We start from the raw sequence: 22712 nt of genomic DNA on the forward strand, positions 1-22712 counted from the left end.
GGTCAACAAGCTTGTCCTGCGACTTTGTCTCTAGAATCTGTATGCTGAAACTTAACCTTCAAGCTTTTATAGTTAATGAGATCTCGAAAAAGGCTAGATCGACTGATTCTGATAATCAATATATATACATTATATAGGCGAAAACGCTTGCTTCTGCCCGTTACAGTGAAGCATTGCTGTGCAAGGACGAACAAGATATGCTCACTCGTGGATCCTCCTGGCTCTCTGCTCTTCTGAGCTCGGTAGTTATCGCTGCGGTTAAGCTGTTGACCGTTTGCCATTTCACCTCCCCTTGCAGCATGAATGTGACTAGGTAATCCGCATTCAGTCTGCTGCCAAGTACGGTTTCCAGGGGTCTCCTTTCGCTTGCATATTTTTTGCACGAGAAGAGAACGTGCTCTAGGGTTTCGCTCCGACAATCATCCGCCTCCTCATGTCCAAAGCGCGAACGTTAGATCGCCATGCTTTAGGAATCAGGTGCTGCGTCCAGGGACCCTTTAGCCCGTTGCTCCACCTCCCCTGTCTCCAGGGTGCGCTGCCTTGCTTCTGATCGTATTGACCTCTTGGCGCAAGAAAAGAGGCTTCTACCGTGGCTTTGGTTTAAAACCACTTTGTATTCCTGGGCTAATAGTTCTAGAGGCGGTAACCCTGCGATCACCAATGCCGCCTCGTTGGACACTGTTCTGAAGGCGCAGCAGATACGTAGTGCCGACAGTCTAGGGTAGCAGGGTACTCGCCTGTTTAGGGCCTCGGGTGTTCAACATTGATAACGCCCGATCTACTCAGGCTGATGAAGACCTAGCGTAGCCTGGTGTCGAAGCCAATTAATGCTTCTAGGATCCGGTCCCACCTCGCTGTGTTGAAGGCGTTCCTGATGTCTAGTGTGACCATGAGGTCACACTACTCCGTTACTCTTTGCGTTGTGTCCGACGCTTATTCTCCGCGTCCGGAAGCCTTGTGCGCAGCTTCAGTTGGAGCTCCTTCAATGTGGCGAATAAGTTTTTCATTGCCAGGTTGATGCTCCTCACCCAGTTGTGGTTGACCTTCTTCAGAAGGTCTTCCAGGATTTCTCCCATCTCCTTGATTTCTAGCTGTGGGCTCTTTACCCACTTTGCTGGTTGGGCTCTGATAGGGGGGATGTCGTTTCGAATGGCCTCTTGGGGGTGCCATCGTTTGGGTTCTGGAGTGGGGTCCTTTGACCTTTTACGAACACCAAGCATTCTTCGTCCGTTGTAGGTGCACTTGTTGCATTGTTTGGTCCGACGGCCAAGTGTGCCGCCGTTGGCGCGGGTTTGGGGGGAATTTCGAAAGAAATTTTTGAATTATTTTGAATTGAATTGAATTATGAAAAAATATCTAAAAAGTTTTTGGCGGTTTTAGGGCGTTTGAGTGAGCGTGACAAAATGGGTCAAAAACTTCGGTTGCATCTTTGTCTCCTGAATCTGTATGTTCAATCTCAACCTTTTAGCGTTTATAGTTCCTGAGACCCCGACGTTCATACAGGCAGGCGGTCATGGCTAGATTGACTAGGCTATTGATCCTGATCAGAATATGTATACCATATATATTTACAAACGCTTTCTTCTGTTTGTTACATACTTTTCAACGGGTATAAAAAGTTAACTTCTTTATGTCTATGACTCTGCAATCTGCATGCTAGATCCTGATTAACAGTATATACACCTATGAGGATTGGAAACATTTCTCCGACATGTTTACCGCATCGATTGCTACCAATGCGAGCCTTACTGATTGCCAACGATTTCATTACCAAAAACATATTTTTCCGGCGAAGCGTTCACATTTAGTCAAACATATTGCTGTCACCAATAATAACAATCGTGAAGTTTGGGAGCAGCTACAGCCACTAAACAGTTATATATATGCTTCATGCTATTACCAACCCTTACACCAGCCACCCGCGTAAGTTGGCGGATTGGGCTGATGAAGTTATTCGTGGGTTATTCCTGGCTAATTTTCATATTGTTAACGAAATTGGATTCCGATACTGGAGAAGCATGGGTGCAGTGTGCGGACTCCGAGACAAAGGGTGTGACCATCGACCAATTTTTGAAATTTCTTACATCTTAAATTCTTACGAATGTCAAGAAAGAATGTCATCGAGTGCACGATCGGATTCCCGTTCTAAGTCTCGCAGCCAACAGCGCTGGCGTTACCCGAGGACGCGCAAACTTTGAGCTTAACTCTTTCAATTCGTGGAGGCAGATCTCTGAGTTTCCCTTAGCATATCCTACAATCTGCACGCCGAGATCAATCGAAGTCATCTCAACTCTTGTGAATGCAAGCGGTTTCTTGACGATTTTTCTATTGCTATCTATAAAATCTTTGGTTGAGTATTTGCAGGTTCGTACCCTGTTTGTGATGCTCACCTAGTTTCTGCTGTTACTCACGGGTCTTAACACTATGGTTCAGTCGTTTACGGAGCTGGACAGTATCCAGCCTAGCCAGGCTCTTTTAGAAGCCACTGATCCCAGGTACCAACATTTTGCGGACACATACACGCGCTCAGAGGACGGTGACCGTCCACAAGTAAGTTTGAGGTGCACTCTAATCTCGACGTGAAGACCGAAAAAAGAACAACCCAGACAACAACTTCATACTTTTCTTACGAAACTATAGAGGAGTCACTCATCAACAAGATCTGGACGCGACTCTTACGGGTATTTTGCTACTGTTATTGGTTTTTTTAGACTCTTCGTTCTCGTCAAAGGAACAGTTCATCATTTCTTACCTCGAAAGAGTTGCTGGCAGCACGACGACGACTCATTCGTCATGTACAAAGAAAAGTCTTTACCGGAAGTTCATGCAGCTTCTAAATGGACCCCAGCTTAATGCGAAATCTCTACTAATTCGGATTTTTTTCCTTCGCACTGGAGTGGATGCAACGTTTACGCATCTTTGTCAACAGTACTGGATTCTGGGTGCCCGCAATCTAGTCAGAAAGATTGTTTTCCAATGTAAATTCAGCTTCCTAAAACGCAAGAACACCAGGCACAAAATTATGGGAGCGCTACCCATTTCCCCACTTCAAGCCGTTGTTTTCAACATACCGGTTGGATTACGCTGGTCCTATTAATTAAGGAGTCCAAAGAGTCCAAAGGTTTGCAATATTTGTATGATTAACTACTAAGGTAATTTACGTCGAGTTAGTTAGCGACCTAACTACCAAAGCATTCTTCGCCGATCGAAGCCCACGGATCTTTACTTATACAACGGAACATTTTATGGCAGAAAACAGATTTTGGACGACATGAGACTGATGGTCATTAATCAGGCCAAGGACAAGGAAACAGCACACTTAATTCCCACGTCTGAACCACATTTGGGGGGTCTGTGGGAAGCCGGCATATGCTCAATAAAACTACACATGCGACGTATAATTGCACAGAAAGGAGTGGCTCGGTTGGCCTGTCGCATATCCAGACATAGTCGGATGTCGCCATTCGGCTTGAATGCAATTACCATCGGGGAGATCCAAGTACTGTGGCCACTCACTGGATCAATAATGTCCATACGGTGGGCTACTTCTAACTTAGCATTCACCTTGTCTTCCAACGCCACCGAAATTCGTCTCATTGGTTGTTTTACGGGGTCAAAATCCGGATCTATTGTTAGCTTAACGCTAACGCTTTTCCATTTTGGGAACGGCGCTATGATTTCAATGTGGTTAACCGGTAACCCCATTCGGAGGACATTTAACTTGGTAGCCGTTTCCCTCCCAATCAATGACTGCCGTCCTTTATCAATGACGAAAAATAATGAAATTTGCTCCGGATTTTCCTTGATCGCTATTGGTGCCTCAAAGACACAAATAACACTTAGAATTTTGACCGAGGCTATCCCCTAAACTGATTATGTACATTCGCGCGAACATTGAAAACTGTTGCATTCTTTGTTTTCAAAATCAAACAATCGTTTTGCGAGATTAAGTTGAACCGGGAACCGGAGTCGATTATTAATGAAAAGTTCTCGCCACCAATTCGGCATTAAATCAGTTCTTCCTGTTCCTCGTCACTGTGGCAGGGTACGTGGGACTATCTACTTTATGGCCTAAACGGCCGCACCTTCCACACTCGCTAATATGTAGTTTCCGCGGATTCCAATTAGAAATTGTATTGACGGTTCCCTGTAAATGTTTCGGCAACATAAGATGTGACTATTTATTTATTTCTTCATCTAGTTGACACGCGCTTAAAACTTCGCTTAATGTTTGTTCTTTCTCTAACAGTTTCTTTTCAAGTTCCGAGTTAGCCCAAGTATCAATAAGTTTGTCCTTTCTACATATTTCTTCTATGTCGGCTTTCGTGGAACCAAACTGGCATTTTTTTAGTTGTTGACGCAGCCGTAGTATGAATTTCCCTACAGTTTCGCCTTCGTCAGGAGATATCTTTCTTCTTCTTCAGGTGTCTTTCAAATGTCGAATTTTGTTTTGGTGAAAAGTACGATGTTAATTCCTCGACCAATATGGAGAAAACGTTATTAGCTTCTTCGTTATATTCAACTATAGCACCTGGTAGTGCGTACGCAACCGATTGCGGTTGACGCCTTCCACCAGTTAATATATATTGAAAGCTCGGAGCCACTTCTCCCATTCATCTCGGAGTAACGCCTTCTCCACATTCTCACAAAGGAATGGTTTAATTGCGCTCTCTGCTATCACAAACAACCGTTATGTCTGAAAAACAAAGATTAGTTTAAGTCCTTTTTCGAGCTATTTGTATTTTAATGATAATTGGCTATTTATGCTATCGTAGACTGTCTTTCTGACTCAGTACTCGATCGGTGAATATTTGTCTACACACCTGTGTACACATATATACGGGTATACATACATATGTAAATATATGGTAAATATATGTCGGCTGCTTGCCTCTGACCACTGTCAAATAGAATTTTGTTTGTTTGATTTTTTTTTTATTTTTTTTTTTACATAATAATATAGTTAATCCTAAATAAACTTTTGTTTAATGTGTATTTTATTTTATATCGGCCGTTTGCCTCTGACCACTGTCAGATAGAACCTCTTTTTTTTATTAGATTTGGCAATCTGTCTCCCTCTGACCACTGTCAGAATTTTATGTTAAAATATATATCTATATATGATGATATATATATCATCTGTAAGTATGTGCATATGTACTATTCCGCAACCGATTCCGTTGCTTTGCATACACATGCATACATGTGAGTGTTTTATTTTTCTTCTTTTGCGTGACACTATCCCAACAACTGAAACCAACGCAAAAGAAACAGCAAAAAAAGGGGATTTGCAGAATTATCTTTCGTTAAGTACCTGCACGAGGATATTTGCACTCGACTATTTAATTAGTTATGTTTTTTTTCTGTTTTAGTTTAATGAAAATGGTTTTACCTCGTCGCCAATGCAATATGGTCCAGAATTCGTTTTTTTTTTTGGGCATAAAGCCCTATTCTGCGTAACCTGGACCCTATTGATTTGGTTGTCACAAGCCACAAGCCCCAGATTTGGCACCCGTACAGCTCTCTCTCGGTTTGTCCTATACAATGCATATCAGCCGGAAGAGGGATCGTTTTTAAGTCCCACTCGTTAAGCATAGTTGTCGGCAAACTTTTTTGCATCCAATAACCTTTAATGCTGTCGCCGCTATTCTATTCCCAAACTAGTAAGAGTTTTAATGGGAAAATTAAGCAACAAGTTAGTGCCTATCGCCTACAGAATAAAGGTTTGCAGACCGACAATTGTTAAGCAGGAGATTCCGTAACCCCGAGTTCTCCAACATTGAAAAGCTGCAGTACTTGAAAACTTGTCCCTAAGGACCAGCCATGGATGCCATTAAGTCGTTAAATATATCGTCGACCAACTATCCAATGCCTATAGATCTACTCAATAAACGGTATCCTAATTAACGTCTTGTGTTCCAGTCTCACGCCAAGAAAATACTTAGCATCAAGAAAGTAGGTGCGTCTTCGGCGCATAAACTTCGGCAGTTTTCGGTCAAGGTCAACTCACAAATGCACGCATTGAAATCCTTAGCAACGGCTCAGGAATTTGCAGATTGCCTCCATGCTGCTGCTAAGATTGGATGTTGGTAAACAAACTTGATGGGGAGGACCCAAGTCCATGGATAAAACACCCTCTGCAAAGGAATTCTAATGATTTTTGGAAAACCGTTGTCAGAAACTATAGAGCTGCTGAAGGCTCCATGGGTAGATCTTAGATGGTAACAAGTAGTACCAATGTATCTTGTGGAGAGATTCTCCTAAGGAGGAGTTAAGTGTTGGATACAGTCACTTATGGAACCAAGCCAGCTTCCTTCTTGTCAGGGCAGGCAATCGCTCGAGATGAGGGCTCTACATATCCCATCGGATCGGCTGCTTTGTTAGAGGATATTTAGGGGATTGTTAGCGGAGCAGTTTTTGCATTTTGATGACGGGAGTGACATAACCAAGAGCCTTGGTCTTGATGGGATACTTTTACGGATAATTTATTATTTTCTTGTGTCTGCCTCAAACTTAAATACCTAATAAGCGTTCTATCTTATAGTTACTTATTCTGGCTTATATTTACATTCCTTTTGTTCTCATCGGACCTGCAGCTGCTAAATGCAAGATTTTCTTGCAGCTATTGTGGAAGGCTAAACTGCTCTGGGACGAAAGTCTTCATTTAGAGTTGCAAACGACCGGGATGGATATCAGCAGTAATTTTCTGAATGCAAGCCGTTTAGTACTAGACCCTAAGAGTATCGTAGAAGTTCATGGATTCTGTGATGCCAGCATTGAAGCGTACGAAACTTGCGTGTACATCGTTTCCATGTCCGAGGAGGCAACTAGTCATCCCCTGTGCTCCAAGTCTAGAATAGCTAGCTTAAAAACGTTTGTTACCAAAGCTGAGCTTTCGGGGACTTTATGAATTCCGTATTGCAGATTCGATGGGAAATATTTATGATGGATGGTTCGGTAGTGGCCTTGTCTTGGATCAGGGATGAACTTTCTAATTTTAATGTTTCGTGTCCAACCAAGTGGCCTCTATTCAGTAGCTAAAAAGCGGCATGGAATGGCATTATGTACAGACCGATTTTAACCCTGCTGATTTTCTTTCCAGACCACTGTGGTCCAGAATTCGATTTTTTTGGCATAAAGCCGAAATTTTTATGTCAATATATCGTCCTTTAGCAATTATTTTCTAAAATAAAATATATCATATAAATAAAGATCAAAAACAAAATTTACCGAAAGCTTCACTAAGTCGTTTTATGAGCTTTTAAAGGTGAAGTGTTAATCAGCTGATTGAGAAAATTCCCGCGAAATTATTTGCTTACTTTTGCAAGTACGATCGTTAATACGCATCCATAAATTATAGTAAAATATGGAAAATAAATGCCAAGGTATGATGTTTTTAACGTATGTACGTAATATATGTGTAGTTGTACTGTTTTTTTTGTTGTGTGACATCCAATTTATGTGTATTTTAACAGAAAATTCTAACGTGTCCCCTGTGTTTCGTGGAGTATAACTAATTTTCTGACAATTTCTGACAAAAGTTCAAAACGTCAGTTTGTACCTTTAACTATTGTCTTTGACGGTAAAGTTAAATCTTTTGCCCATTTATGGTCGTTTTCTTAAAATTGGATTTTATATAGGTAAGTTCGAGTTCAGACATAGCGACCTCCTGGACATTTGGAGGCAAATAGGCAATAGGCAAATAAGTTATGTTTCAGATTACGTTTATTCCGCAATCAACAACAATAATCTGGAATCGAAAAAGACAGAAGAGGTTGACAAAAAATAGGACATTTTGAATTATTTATTAAAAGAAAACTGCCCGAGTGTAACAGACAACTAGACCGATTTATTTCCAAACATACCAAGTGGATGGCGTCTAAGATAAGAATTCTTGTTAGTGATTTTGAAAACTCCAAGACACCCCAGCAATGGGACGCCGAAACTTATCTTACCAACTGCAAGATTAACAAGGAAACTGGCATCCAATCTGGCATGTGAAAGTGATCACGACTCAATTCTTTTGATTCATGCAACAACTGTTTCTGCTAGAAAAGAATGCAAGAGAGACGTTGCCTTTGTTCTCCAGAATTTCCAAGCGAATCGATGTTGCAAAAAATTATTACCCACTATTATCAACAATTTGTTTAAAAGACAGAGAGAGAAAAAATAGGAAAAAACCACTTCCGAAGGCAGCAATAAGTCTTTTGGAAATACAGTCTAATTTTAAACCTGATCCATCAGACAAAATATTGGATTCACATTCTGATTCTGATTAGAGTTCATATTCGGAAATTTATAATGTAGAACTAGAAGAAGAAGAGGGCGAATATTTTTAAAACAACAATATACACACTTTTATTAAAAAAAAAAAAAAGAAACAATGACTCCTGAGACATACCAGTAGTTAATATGGGAGGCAAGAGAGGGCGTGGTCGCACAGACTCCAAATTTTGTGTGCAAACTATTTGTGATTTAACAACAAAATGTACAAAGTTTCAAGTCTGTAGCTCAATTTTTAGACTTTATGCCAAACAAATCGAATTCTAGACCACAGTGCAATGTAACAACCCGTTATTTTAATAAACAACACACGATTCGGATTGTCAACTTATTTATTTCCTTTCACTTCAGTATGCTTGTTTCCTTCGCCAGAGTCAAAACTAAAATAAAGAGTAATTATAAATAACAGTCAGATTACAGTCATAGAAAGAAAGAGCGAGCGCGAGAGAGAGAGAGAGTGTTGGCGGTCGATCTTCGCTCAGCATCATGGTGCTGGTTCCCACGGTAGGCATACTGAGTACTTGGCTACTTGAAATGGCATCTAGAAACTGACAACTTAAAGGTCGATACAATGGTTGGTAGTGCTTAAAGAGCCTAACTTATCCCCTTCTATGAGTTCTTATCGCATTATATCCGTCCATTACCAGTGAACGGTAACTTGTTTACATATTAGGCATCGTATGATACATTTACCATTAACCGATTTAGACACATTTTTGTTCTCAATGTAACCACGCGCATCGCCGTCTCCCTAGTCAAACAGTGCAAAGTTCTAAGCAATATAGATTATAAAACATATGCACTACTTCTGTTTAATTTATTTAATTTAATTTACAACTGTTATTTTGAAGACTTTTATTTTTAAATATTTACACAACCAGTGTCACCTCTATAGATTAAAGAACTATTTAAGCATGCAGATTTCAGTGACGTTTACGCATTGCAATAGTTGCTACGTTCACTTAAAATATATTCTTTTATATTATCAAAAGTATTTATACCAGTTACTTGTAGAGAAAAAGGGTATACTAGACTCGTTGAAAAGTATGTAACAGGAAGAAGGAAGCGTTTCCGACTACATATTCCGTCTGTCAGTCTGTCCGTGTAAACGTTAAGATCTCAGGAACTATAGAAGCTAGAAGGTTGAGTTTCAGCATACAAATCGTAGAGACAAAGACGCAGCGCAAGTTGACCCATGTTGCCGCGCCCACTCTAACGCCCACTAACCGCAAAAAACCACGTCCACACTTTTGAAAAATGAGTTGATATTTTTTCACAGTTTTATTAGTCTTGTAAATTTCTATCGATTTGCAAAAAAAAAACTTTTTGCCACGCCCACTCTAACGCCCTAAAACTGCCCAAAACTGACACCCCCATATTTTTGAAATATTGTTGAATATTTTTTCATAATATTATTAGTCGTTTAAATATCTATCGATTTGCAAAAAAACGCTCCCACGCTCACTCTAACGCCCTAAAGCCGCAATCCGGTCACGTCCTCACTTTTAAACAATTTTTAAATTTTCATATTTTACTCCCCAATATCTATCGATATCCCAGAAGAAGGATGAAATTGTAATTTTTATCTGCGTTCAAAAAAATCGGAAATTATTCAAAGATAGCGTTAAGATAGTTGTTTAGCAAATGAGCTTTAGAATACGATTGTATGCAGGGCAAATATGAGAAGACTGAGCTCAAAATGATATAGACGGATATAAGTATTTCTGTAGGGCGGATAAATAAAGTAAATACGTATATAATTTATGAAGTAAATATATGAGACTTTGTTTATACCTAATTCATTTAATTACAGACAAAATTCCAGCGCGTTTGGTGCTTTATTTCCTTTCGTGGTCTGGCTTTCTGGTCTCTTTTATGATGCGCAATGATATGAATTTCGCATTGGTGGCAATGATATCGAACGATAATTCAACACAAAACCAATCCCTTAACAAATCGCAGCAAATATTGGTAATACAAACTTATAATATTTGCATACTTACCAATAATAATTATTTTAATTTTTAGGGTACTGGGACTGATGACCAAAAAACAATAGTAAAATCTGTTGTAATAAGTTCATTCTATTGGTGCTACGTGTTGTCGCAGGTGGTTGGAGGGGTTGCCACAGAATTGTTTGGAACCAAGTGCGTATTTGGATGGTCACAGTTAGCAACAGCTCTATGTAGTTTTATGATGCCATCTGCAGCGCAATTACATTACATAGCTGTTATTGTGTTGCGGTCTATTCAGGGCTTTGCTTCTGGTTTGACGTGGCCTGCCATGTATGCAATAGTTGGATATTGGATACCTCTCACGGAACGTTCACGTTTTATGTCAAGCTTTCAGGGTTTTAGTATTGGTATTGGATTAACGTATCCGTTATGTGGATTTATTTTATCAGAATGGGGTTGGCCATATATATTTTATACTACTGGTACTTTAGGGCTTGGATGGTGTATACTATGGTATTTCCTTGCTTTTAATACACCACGCGAGCACCCTCGTATTACTAAAGATGAATTAAATTATATAGAACTTAACGTCAGAAAAGAAGTAAACAGTAGTGTTAAAGTTAAAGTGCCTTGGCTGCAAATATTTAAATCCATACCTGCTTGGGCGATTGCTATAACAACTTTTGGACGAATATTTGTTCATTATATTTTTATTGTTAATGGTCCGACATTTATGGGAAATGTTTTAAAATTTAATTTTGAAACAAATGGTTTTCTATCTGGAGTTCCATTTATTTGTTCATATATATCATCAGTACTATTTTGTTATATTGCCGACAAAATTGTATTGTATAAGGTTTTAAGTCTTACTAATGTAAGAAAATTATTTACTGCTCTATCACAAATTATTCCTGGGGTGTTAATATACTGTATTGGTTATATAGACAATGTGTACATTTTGTTAACGGTGTGGTTTATAGCTGTGATATTTATAACTGCATCTTATGCTGGAGCTATGGCCAATATAATTGACTTAGCGCCAAATTATGGTCATTCCGCAGCTGTTTTAGCATTTTGCCAAACAATTCATATGTCTGCGTCCTTTATATCTCCGCTTACGGCTGGATTTATCGTCACCCAAGAGGTAAAGTATAGAATTTAATTTAATATTGTAGATACAAAACACAATAAGTATTCTAAAGATGTAGATACGCAGTCAACGGGTAATACTATTTATTACACCTTTTACTTGAAGAGGAGCGTTTGCGACCTTATAAAGTTATCACAATCACTGTTCGCCTGTCCGTAAAAGCACCGAGTTCTCGGCAACCACAAAACCGACGCAACGCAAGCTTGTTTTAAAAGATTACCATGCCCACTTTCTTACACAGCAACAAACCGTGTAACAAACTGAGAGGCCCACACTTTAAAGATTTCTTCTATTTCGAACCAGAACCATCTGCTTTATGGGTAGTATCCCATAGCCATAATTAATTATAAGTTTACTTAGTATTTTTAGTATTTTGGTAAATGACATGCAAAAACAAATTTATTTTACTTGTTACTCGTAGAGTAAAAGGGTATAATAGTTTCGATGAACAGTATGTAACAGGCAGAAGGAAGCGTTTCCGCTTCCTATATAAGGTATACATATTCTTATCAGAATCAATAGCCGAGTCGGTCTAGCCATGTCCGTCTATCCGTATGAACGTCGAGATCTCAGGAACTATAAAAGCTGGAAGGTTGAGATTCAGCAGATTCTAGAGACAAAGACGGAGCGCAAGATAACCCATGTTGCCACGCCCACTCTAAAAAACGTGTTAATATTTTTTCACAGTTTTATTAGTCTTGTAAATTTCTATCGATTTGCCAAAACTTTTTGCCACGCCTTAAAAAACACAAACAACAACCCACAACTGCTACGCCCGTATTTTTAAAAAATGTTTTTATATTTTTTCATAATTTTATTAATCCACCTTATTATGAACCAAGCACGCCACGGCCCTTATTGACAATAGTCGATAATGGTCTGAAAATTGTAGCTTAAGGTCCAGAAGTACACCAGATCATCAACACTTGTTATTCTGTAAAAAAAGATTCCACTTTGAGTGTAGTCGCGTGCATTGGGTTGACACGACTAAAGGTCATAGTCTGGGATCCATTTAAGTTTAGCATGTTATCACAGCACATTTGAAAGCGTTCTATTTCGGATGGTAAGCCCAAATGGCAAAATATTCCTTTATACTGAAGGCATGATGTAACATCTGCATACATAAGTACAAGCGATTGTTTTATTTCTAAGCTTATCTACCTGCGATATTTCCTATAGGTGAAATAATTGCTGCTGGTGTGGTTAAACGGGATTAGCTTTCCATAGTGAGTTTTTACTGCTAATTGCTGATAGTTGCTCTATATAGCGTCGATGGGCGTTTTTATTTTTTTGTTTCAGCGCATAAGAGAGTTTATGTGAAGCATTGCTTAATCTTTGCTCTGCGATTAGCGATCTATGAATTTGCCACTCCAGTTGTTTTTAAAAATTGTTAGTATGCATAGAGGACTTCAGATTTAGCAGCACTGGCCCATGATAGACCCGGTAGGGATTTTGGCACTTATAAGTTGGTTATTGCGAGGTCGATCTAATCCCCTGCAGCAATGAAGTCCCATAGGTTGTTAAAGAAGTCTAGAAATTGTTGTTCTTATATATAAAAACGAGAGGGACACTATACCGCTTTTCTAGTTGCACGCTTATAAATGTGGCCTGAGAGTAATTGTGTGCAAGCTCGCTATGGTAGTGAATTCTAATCAGGATATCAGTTCCGCCGTGAGCTTTTCCGTTTAAATGATTTGTTCCATATAACAAAAACCCGTTTATTTGGAAGTTGTATTTTGCAAAGGCATAACAACAATATGAGTTAAGTTAATCATAGTTTTTGTCGTGAAACGTCTTTGACGTTCCATAATGATATTCGTAGGGCAGCCATTCTTTATTTGGAACGTTATGACCATATAAAATATATATATATTCTTGATAAGGATCAATAGCCGAGTCGATCTAGCTATGTCCGACTGTCCGTATGAACGTCGACATCTCAGGAACTATAAAAGATAGAAGCTTGAGAATCTGCATACAGATTCTAGAGACATAGGCGCAGCGCAAGTTTGTTGCCACCGCCCAAATATCGATATTTTTTCATAATTTTATTAGTCTTGTAAATTTTTATAGACTTGCCAAAAAACTTTTTGCCACGCCTTCTTTAACGCACACAATCCTACCAAAATTTTCACGCCCACACTTTTGCAAAATGTTTTGATATATTTTCATATTATTGTAAATTGTCAACCGAACCGCCAAAAACTGCTTCGCCCACACGTTTGTAAAATGTTTTGATAGTTTTTCATATATTTATTAGTTTTCTATCGACTTACCAAAAAATTTTTGCCACGCCCTCTCTAACGCCAACAAACCGCTCAAAACTGCCACGCCTATACCATTATAAAAATATTTGTATTTTTCCCCGCTTTATTCTTTGCTACCGAAGTGCTGGGCACGCGGAAGCTATCGATGCCGTGTGCGGTTCGCTCAAAAATAGCAGTCGTACTTCGGCAAGCTCGCTCCTTTCACCTACAAAGTGTGTAGCATTGTCACTCCTAATGGTACGCGGACTGCCTCAAAGACTGATGAATCTTCTCAGCGCTGCGAAGAAGGAAGAATTGTAAGATCCTGAACAACTTCCAAATGGGCTGCTTTTGTGGAAAACCAAACGAAGACGGCGATATAGCCTGTAGAGTGAAATGCTGGATTAGGCTGCACTCGACACAGGCTCCATTTTAATACATCGGACGCATTTATTGATGACGGCCTCCAGTCCACCAGAACCTTTGCCATAATTTGGAAAGCAACGCCTGCAGTTCAGCATGCAAATTTTTCGCATGATCATAAACAATCCTTTAGTAAATGTATCGGAAGCCTAGTATCGTAGTCCAAGCTTGCGTTCTGAAGCCTTCCTCCGACTCGAAGTAACCGATCGGACCGAGTATAGGCCTAAGCTTCTTTTCTATGGAAACGGCTTGCCCTGGCTAAGAAATTCCATTCACTCTTATTCCAAGTGAACCTGCTAATTGCTTCTCAGAAGAAGTACAGTTCCCGAGTTGATCTCCTCCATTGAAATACGGCCTTTAAATGGGATAGAATGGCTCTGCAATTTTAAGTAAAAGGACGAATGTATGCATTTACGCGCTGCAATTTATCGAAAGAGTTAAGGAATTTTAAGTTATGGCAAATCCTTTACTGCACGCAACAGGAATGGCCAATTCGACGAGCTTAGCGAATGGAATGGAGGCCCGTTAGCCCAAAGGGAATGCTCCAGCAATACTCTCGGGGCATATCCTTGCGACACGACGTCTGCTGGGTATAAGTTCGTCGGAACATGATGCCAAGTCATAACTTTCGTAATCTTCTGAATTTTATAGATTCTGTTTGATACGAATACTTAGAACTTCCTCATTGGTTGCCGAATCCACGAATACAAAATAGACGAGTCTGACCAACAAAGGCGCAATCGAAATCGATGGATTCCTTGACATTAAAGATTAGCTCAGCCAATAAAAGCGCTGCGGAAAGTTCTTATCATGGAATTGTGAACGCCTTTAGTTGGACTACTCTTGACTTGGTACAGTCAACCCATTAGTCAATCGCAAGCATAAGCACGCTCCATAAGCTTATATGCTAGCATCGCAGAATCTCGACGGAAGCCCGAGGCTGCATTAGGAATGATGGAGATTTTATGTTCTGTACGACCGATAACAGTAAGGTCAACTCCCCTCATGGCCAAGGAACTGGCTCTGGCAAGATTTAGATTTTAGGTTTTGTGACAATTGGGGTTATTAGACCAAGTGGATCATGTAATTAGGCTATTGTTGACAATGCAATTCGCTTAGTGGGTCGATGATTGGATGGATTTGAGAAAAATTAGATATAACCTTATTTGAAGCCGGATCCCAGGCTAACCGCAATGCTTTGTCTATATTCAATGCATCATGGAATTTAATTATCTGCTCATTTTTACAGTCAGACTCTCCTTGTAAGGCATCTCCTACCATGTCCTAAAATGTGTTTGGTGTGCCGATAGCAATTGGCAAGACAAACAAATAAATAATATACATTTTCAAAAGTGTGGGGAGATTTTGGCAGTTTTAAGGCGTTACCATACCAAATTGAAAAAACAAAAAATAAACAACGGAGAATGCTATAGTCGAGTTCCCCGACTATCAGATACCCGTTACTCAGCTAGTAGAAGAGTAAAGTGGGCATGGGCATCAAAAATGTGGGCGATTTTAGGGAGTTAGAGTGGGCGGGCAAACAGATATCCAAATCAATAGAAAATTACAAGACTAATATAAATATGAAAAAATAACCAAAACATTTTCAATAATGTGCGCGTGGTAGTTTTGTGCGGATTAAGGGCGTGGCAAAAATTTTTTTTCGCCAAATCGATAGAAATTTACTAGACTTATAAAAATAAGAAAAAATATCAAAACATTTTTCAAAAGTGTGGGAGTGGCAGTTTTGGGCGGTTTTAGGGCTTTAGAGTGGGCGTAGCAACATTTTTTTAGCGAACCAATAGAAATCTACAAGACTAATAAAATTATAAAAAAAATTGAAAAATTGTTCAAAATGTGGTTGTGGCAGTTTTGGCCGGTTTTAGGCTGGGTATCAACACGTTTTTCAAAGTGTGAGCGTAACAGCTTTGTACAGCTTTTGGGCGTTAGAGTGGGCGTGGCAACATGGGTCAACAAGCTTGTCCTGCGTCTTTGTCTCTAAAATCTGTACGCTGAATCTTAACCTTCTAGCTTTTATAGTTAATGAGATGTCGACGTTCATACGGACAGACGGGCTGACGGTCATGGCTAGATCGACTGATCCTGATAAAGAATATATATATACATTATATAGGCGGAAACGCTTGCTTCTGCCTGTTACATACTTTTCAACGAATCTGGTATACCCTTTTACTTTACGAGTAACGGGTATAAAAATTAATTCCTTGACTATAATACATTACATTATTATTAGCAATGAAAAGACGAGATTTATAAGTCGGGTTATAAGATTGGGTTTTAGCGAGCGAGATTTTGCATCCATGCGATATGTAAAAGATACGAAAGCGAAAGAATAATGAGCGACTTAATTGCAGAGCGAACAGTAGAACGCTAAGGCAAAGGTGTAGGTGCGAGTGAACAAGAGATGAAACGAGAAGGAGGAGCTTAGATAACCAAAGCTATTCGCACAGTTTTTAATTAATTAACTACCGTTTTATATTTGTTATTTATGTTACTTTCGACATAATTCAACAGGAGACTGAGCAGTATTTTTACAGCATTTAAATTAAGTTCATTATTATTTCAACTTATAAATTAAATCTGCAACTTTTGTAATTTATAACATTAATTTTTCAATAAAAGAAAATATTTTTTAAAAATCAATATTTATAAAATAAATGAGAATATGCTACCTGTTTATTTCAAAATTGATTTCTTGAGGCACCTACTTTTTCAGTCAATTTCACTCACTTTCTAATTACAATTAATCAACTACAAATGCTAGCCACCGAATGCCGTGACTTGCGCGTTCTCATTTTCTTATGTTTCGTGCGTATGTTTGAGCTAGATATACATGATTAATACCAGCTTATAAGTAGGACCGAGATGACCATATAATTCTTATATCTACCGTAAACTATACTGCAGCATGGTACAGTGCGCTTTTTGAATATCCATCTCGAAGCCCTATTCTGCGTAGCCTGGATCCTATTGATTTGGTTGTCACAAGCCACAAGCCCCAGATTTGGCACCCGTACAGCTCTCTCTCGGTTTGTCCTATACAATGCATATCAGCCGGAAGAGGGATCGTTTTTAAGTCCCACTCGTTAAGCATAGTTGTCGGCAAACTTTTTTGCATCCAATAACCTTTAATGCTGTCGCCGCTATTCTATTCCCAAACTAGTAAGAGTTTTAATGGGAAAATTAAGCAACAAGTTAGTGCCTATCGCCTACAGAATAAAGGTTTGCAGACCGACAATTGTTAAGCAGGAGATTCCGTAACCCCGAGTTCTCCAACATTGAAAAGCTGCAGTACTTGAAAACTTGTCCCTAAGGACCAGCCATGGATGCCATTAAGTCGTTAAATATATCGTCGACCAACTATCCAATGCCTATAGATCTACTCAATAAACGGTATCCTAATTAACGTCTTGTGTTCCAGTCTCACACCAAGAAAATACTTAGCATCAAGAAAGTAGGTGCGTCTTCGGCGCATAAACTTCGGCAGTTTTCGGTCAAGGTCAACTCACAAATGCACGCATTGAAATCCTTAGCAACGGCTCAGGAATTTGCAGATTGCCTCCATGCTGCTGCCAAGATTGGATGTTGGTAAACAAACTTGATGGGGACGACCCACGTCCATGGATAAAACACCCTCTGCAAAGGAATTCTAATGATTTTTGGAAAACCGTTGTCAGAAACTATAGAGCCTTCAGCATGCCATGGGTAGATATACCTTAAGATCTTAGATGGTAACAAGTAGTACCAATGTATCTTGTGGAGAGATTTTCCTAAGGAGGAGTTAAGTGTGTTCAAGTTGGATACAGTCACTTATGGAACCAAGCCAGCTTCCTTCTTGTCAGGGCATATCCCATCGGATCGGCTGCTTTGTTAGAGGATATTTAGGGGATTGTTAGCGGAGCAGTTTTTGCATTTTGATGACGGGAGTGACATAACCAAGAGCCTTGGTCTTGATGGGATACTTTTACGGATAATTTATTATTTTCTTGTGTCTGCCTCAAACTAAAATACCTAATAAGCGTTCTATCTTATAGTTACTTATTCTGGCTTATATTTACATTCCTTTTGTTCTCATCGGACCTGCAGCTGCTAAATGCAAGAGCTATTGTGGAAGGCTAAACTGCTCTGGGACGAAAGTCTTCATTTAGAGTTGCAAACGACCGGGATGGATATCAGCAGTAATTTTCTGAATGCAAGCCGTTTAGTACTAGACCCTAAGAGTATCGTAGAAGTTCATGGATTCTGTGATGCCAGCATTGAAGCGTACGAAACTTGCGTGTACATCGTTTCCATGTCCGAGGAGGAAACTAGTCATCCCCTGTGCTCCAAGTCTAGAATAGCTAGCTTAAAAACGTTTGTTACCAAAGCTGAGCTTTCGGGGACTTTATGAATTCCGTATTGCAGATTCGATGGGAAATATTTATGATGGATGGTTCGGTAGTGTCTTCGCCTTGTCTTGGATCAGGGATGACTTTCTAATTTTAATGTTTCGTGCCCAACCAAGTGGCCTCTATTCAGTAGCTAAAAAGCGGCATTGAATGGCATTATGTACAGACCGATTTTAACCCTGCTGATTTTCTTTCCAGACCGCTGTGGTCCAGAATTCGAAATTTTTATGTCAATATAACGTCCTTTAGCAATTATTTTCTAAAATAAAATATATCATATAAATAAAAATCAAAAACAAAATTTACCGAAAGCTTCACTAAGTCGTTTTATGAGCTTTTAAAGGTGAAGTGTTAATCAGCTGATTGAGAAAATGCCATTCCCGCCAAATTATTTGCTTACTTTTGCAAGTGGTACGATCGTTAATATGCATCCATAAATTATAGTGAAATATGGATGGTATGGTTCGCTCTTTCTTACACAAAGTTCAAAATACTGGCCGGCCTCTTTTGTTATTAAACGACCATTAATCAAGCTTGCTATTAAGTAAATGCCCATATCTGGATATTAATATCAATTGCAATTCATTCCATACCATTCAACGAATATTTGGATAAGTCTCCAAATTTATTTACCGTAATTGCCATCATGGGCTTTGCACGGAACTAAAAGTCTCATATGGCCCGTCCAGCGTACGCATATGTGGCACGAAATTAAGGGAGTTGCAGTCTGAGGGACTTGTCAAAAACTTAAGCTCTATTGCGTCGCTACAACCCTTTCTGGATGAGAATGACACTTAACGCGTTGGCAGCCGTTTGGAAAATTCGGCACTCTCAAACTATGCTAGAAGCCCAATGATTTTGCCCAAACACCATCCTATTATTCGGAGCTTTCATAACCTACAGCTGCACGCAGGTCCACGAGCACTGCTGGCAAATGTACGTTTGCAGTTCTGGGCTACTGAAAAAAAGAATTGAAGAAATTAACACCATTAGCATTGAGCGACTTAAATTTGTCTGTTATTAATATTTTGTCTGGCTGATAATATCGATGGCGCTCCATTCCCTCCTCCCGACCACCACATTTTGGGGGATTGTGGGAAGCAACAGTTAAGACGGCCAAGCATCATCTGTATCGCTCCGTTGGAACATCTCAGTTTTGAGGAGCTGCGTACCCTCGTCTATCAAATTTCTGCAATCGTTAATTCTCGGCCTTTGGTTTAGATTTCAGAAAACTCAGGCTACCTTGATGTTTTGTCTCGCGCACACTTTCATCATCGCGGATATGCTGAGACGCTTGTAGCGCATGACTTGACTAAACTACAATCTTTTAGATGGATGGGGGAAAGTAACACACTTTCAGCAGATGTTTTGGGCTCGTTGGCGTGAGGAATATGTAACCCTGCTTCAACAGCGCTCAAAATGGCGATCAACAAGTCGACATTTCGCATTGATGATTTGATACTGGTCAAGGGCGAGAATCTCCCCCCAATGCGTTGGCCAGGATGACGTACCTCAAATGTCTGAGTTAAGGACAGCATCCAGCATCATTTGTAGAACGGTCAGGAAGTCTGTTTCTGTCTTTCGACAGAGTCGACAGGAGCCACTCCTTATGATTTCTTAACAGCAAAGTCGAATTCCCTAGATACTAATACTTAACAATTTTGTTTCTATATCATTATAATATAAGGCCGCAACCGGCAGCGTCGGTCGTTTTCACGTACTCACTTTTCGTTTCTTGATCGCTAAGCCTAGTTGTCGGTTAAATTTTTCGCAGCCAAATACCAAATACCAAATTGACAAGAAACTAAATTGATAACGTTTCCCAAGGCTTTGTTTGTAAGCTTGCTTCCTGTGAATCCACTAACACTTCTGGCATGAGTATCTGTCAGACTTATTTTTGTGTTCTCCTCAAAAAAACTGTCAAAGTCAATGTTGCTGGTATCTGGAGAAACTCTTCAAATGACTTATGATTGGTCAATGAAATAAGAAAATAAAGAAGAAAGTCATTATCATAAGGATTTAAATAATTAAATATTACCGATATAGTTTATAAGGAAAATCGGATAACCAGACTTGGTGAATCGAATTGTTCAAGATGCATTTGATTAAAAATTCTGTTTTAAACAAGAGAGATTGCTGTAGTCGACTACCAGATAGTCTCCGACTATCAGATACCCGTTCCTCAGCTAGTGCAAATGCGAACTCGAAATTACATAATTGTTCTGGGATATCGATAGATACTGGTGAATAAACTTAGAACAAAATTTAAAAATTGAACAAAGGTGTCTGCGTGGCTGTTTTGGTCGGTTTTAGGGCACGCCCAATCCGTGCAAAACAGTTTTTTGGCAAATCGATAGAAACTTACAAGACTAATAAAAATATCTAAATATATCCAACAATTTTTCAAATGCTTAGGCGTGGCATATTTAGTGCGGTTTTACGACGTTAGATTGGCCGTGGCAATAAGTTTTTTGGCAAATCGGTAGAAATTTACTGTTGTAATAAAATTATGTAAAAATATCCAAAAAATTTTCAAGAGCGTGGGCGTGGCAGTTTTTATGCCGTTAGAATGGGCGTGGCACAAATTTTTTTGGCAAATCGAAAGAAATTTACGAAACTAATTAAAATATGAAAAACTATCAAAATATTTTTCAAAAGTGTGGGCATGGCAGTTTTGGGCGGATTGTGGGCGTTAGGGTGGGCATGGCAAATTGGGTCAACTTGCGCTCCATCTATGCCCCTAGAGTCTGTACGCTTGATCTCATCCTTCTAGCTTTTATAGTTCCTGAGATCGAGTCATTTATACGGACATACAGACATGGCTAGGTCGACTCGGCTATTGATCCTGATCAAGAATACATATATATACTTTATATGGTCGGAACTTTGGTAAATAACAAATGCAGTTAATATTACCATGAATGAATGAATTTATATGAAAATAATAAAAATGATACTTATTGGAAAGATTTCATTTTTAATTTATAAAATTCTTATTATGTATTTTTAGGACTCCATTGATCAATGGCGAAGAGTATTTGAAGTCTCTGCAATTATTTCTATTCTGACGTATTTAATTTATCAAATTTTCGGGACCGCAGAAATACAGACATGGAATAAAGGACTACCAGTTAATGATGATTCAGATGAAGGGAAGGTTTTATCGACAGCAAAGGATGATCTCGATAATACTGCTGGACCAATTTAAAGAAATCGCAGTTAAGATAATTAACTGTTAATACCAAATTTTATATACTGTTATATGTTCGCTGTTATGATAATAAAATATCACACCTATTTTACTTTATTATTTCTTAATAATCTAACATAGACAGCATTGAAAGTTAAAGAAAGTGCCCACATAAAAGTGGTTACTTTTTGTAATTATTGTATAGATGGCGATCAAAAACCAGAAACGTCGACCTCCCGACTTGTCAATTGTTTTTGCTTACCATTCATCTGCACTTGAAGAGGAGATGCAATTGAAGTATCTGTTTTTCGTCAAAGCCCTTCGGCCAAAACATTACTTAATGGCAATAAGCAAGATTTGCCTTCCGAGATCCAACGGAGTTCTTAATCGATTCATAACTGGGTTCTCCAAGGAAATTACCAATTCAAGATCTAGTATTGCGTTGTAAACTCCAGAGCCGGGTCTTCGGCCGCTTAGTGCCGAGCGTGACCGCCGAATAAGCAATTCGTCGCATGCGCAACGTCCGGTGATTCTGCAGACGTTGGCAACATAGTTCCGGGATGTTTGACACAGCAGATTACTTAAAATGCGATCGACCGTGACGGGAAGCGGGGTGTGGGGCGTCTGGTGTCAGTGTTTGGGGACTAGTCATGGTTGAGGGGAGGGGTCCACCAGAGAACTTAAGTGCAGGGTTATAACTCCTCCCGTCCCGCAGATTATTAAGCGTTGAGGGCCGTGCTCGTCCCCTGCGCCTCTAGGACCAGAGTTCTATCGGGATACCTTTTGTCGACATCAGTTTCCTTCACAAGAATTAAAGGAACAGTGCGATCGCCATTGCAGTCAAAAGCTCCGCCATTCTTCTCCCGATAACTTCCCAGGTTTTCCAGATTACAGTCGTTCCCGTATTGGAGCGATGTCTGTGACCGTTGTTAGTAGAGCCGGCATTACCACCGAGTGAGACAACGAGTAGCTCGTGTTTTTTTTTTTGTCCACGCTGACTGTTTCATATGTTAACTGAACCACGTAAGTCCCAGCCAGAAACAAGGACCTGGCGTG

General features: G+C 39.5%; 1 protein-coding gene across 8 annotated transcripts in view; it reads left to right on the top strand.

Annotated features, from left to right (window-relative positions):
• Nucleotides 1-21768, top strand: part of LOC117137794 (sialin) — a 35287-nt gene extending 13519 nt beyond the window's left edge. For 4 of the 8 annotated variants that reach the window (XM_033299458.1, XM_033299460.1, XM_033299462.1 and 1 more), the window contains 3 exons: nt 10097-10254; nt 10312-11382; nt 21477-21768. In XM_033299458.1, coding sequence (XP_033155349.1) covers nt 10097-10254; nt 10312-11382; nt 21477-21674 — 1427 coding nt within the window. In that variant the 3' untranslated portion in view covers nt 21675-21768. Of the gene's footprint in view, nt 1-10096; nt 10255-10311; nt 11401-11440; nt 11784-21476 lie in introns of those variants that run through there. The other 4 variants (XM_033299464.1, XM_033299466.1, XM_033299463.1 and 1 more) reach the window with 4 other exon arrangements.
• The last annotated feature ends 944 nt before the right edge of the window (nt 21769-22712 follow it).

The sequence above is a fragment of the Drosophila mauritiana genome, chromosome 2R, assembly GCF_004382145.1.
Source record: "Drosophila mauritiana strain mau12 chromosome 2R, ASM438214v1, whole genome shotgun sequence".
In the NCBI taxonomy this organism is placed as follows: Eukaryota; Metazoa; Arthropoda; class Insecta; order Diptera; family Drosophilidae; genus Drosophila; species Drosophila mauritiana.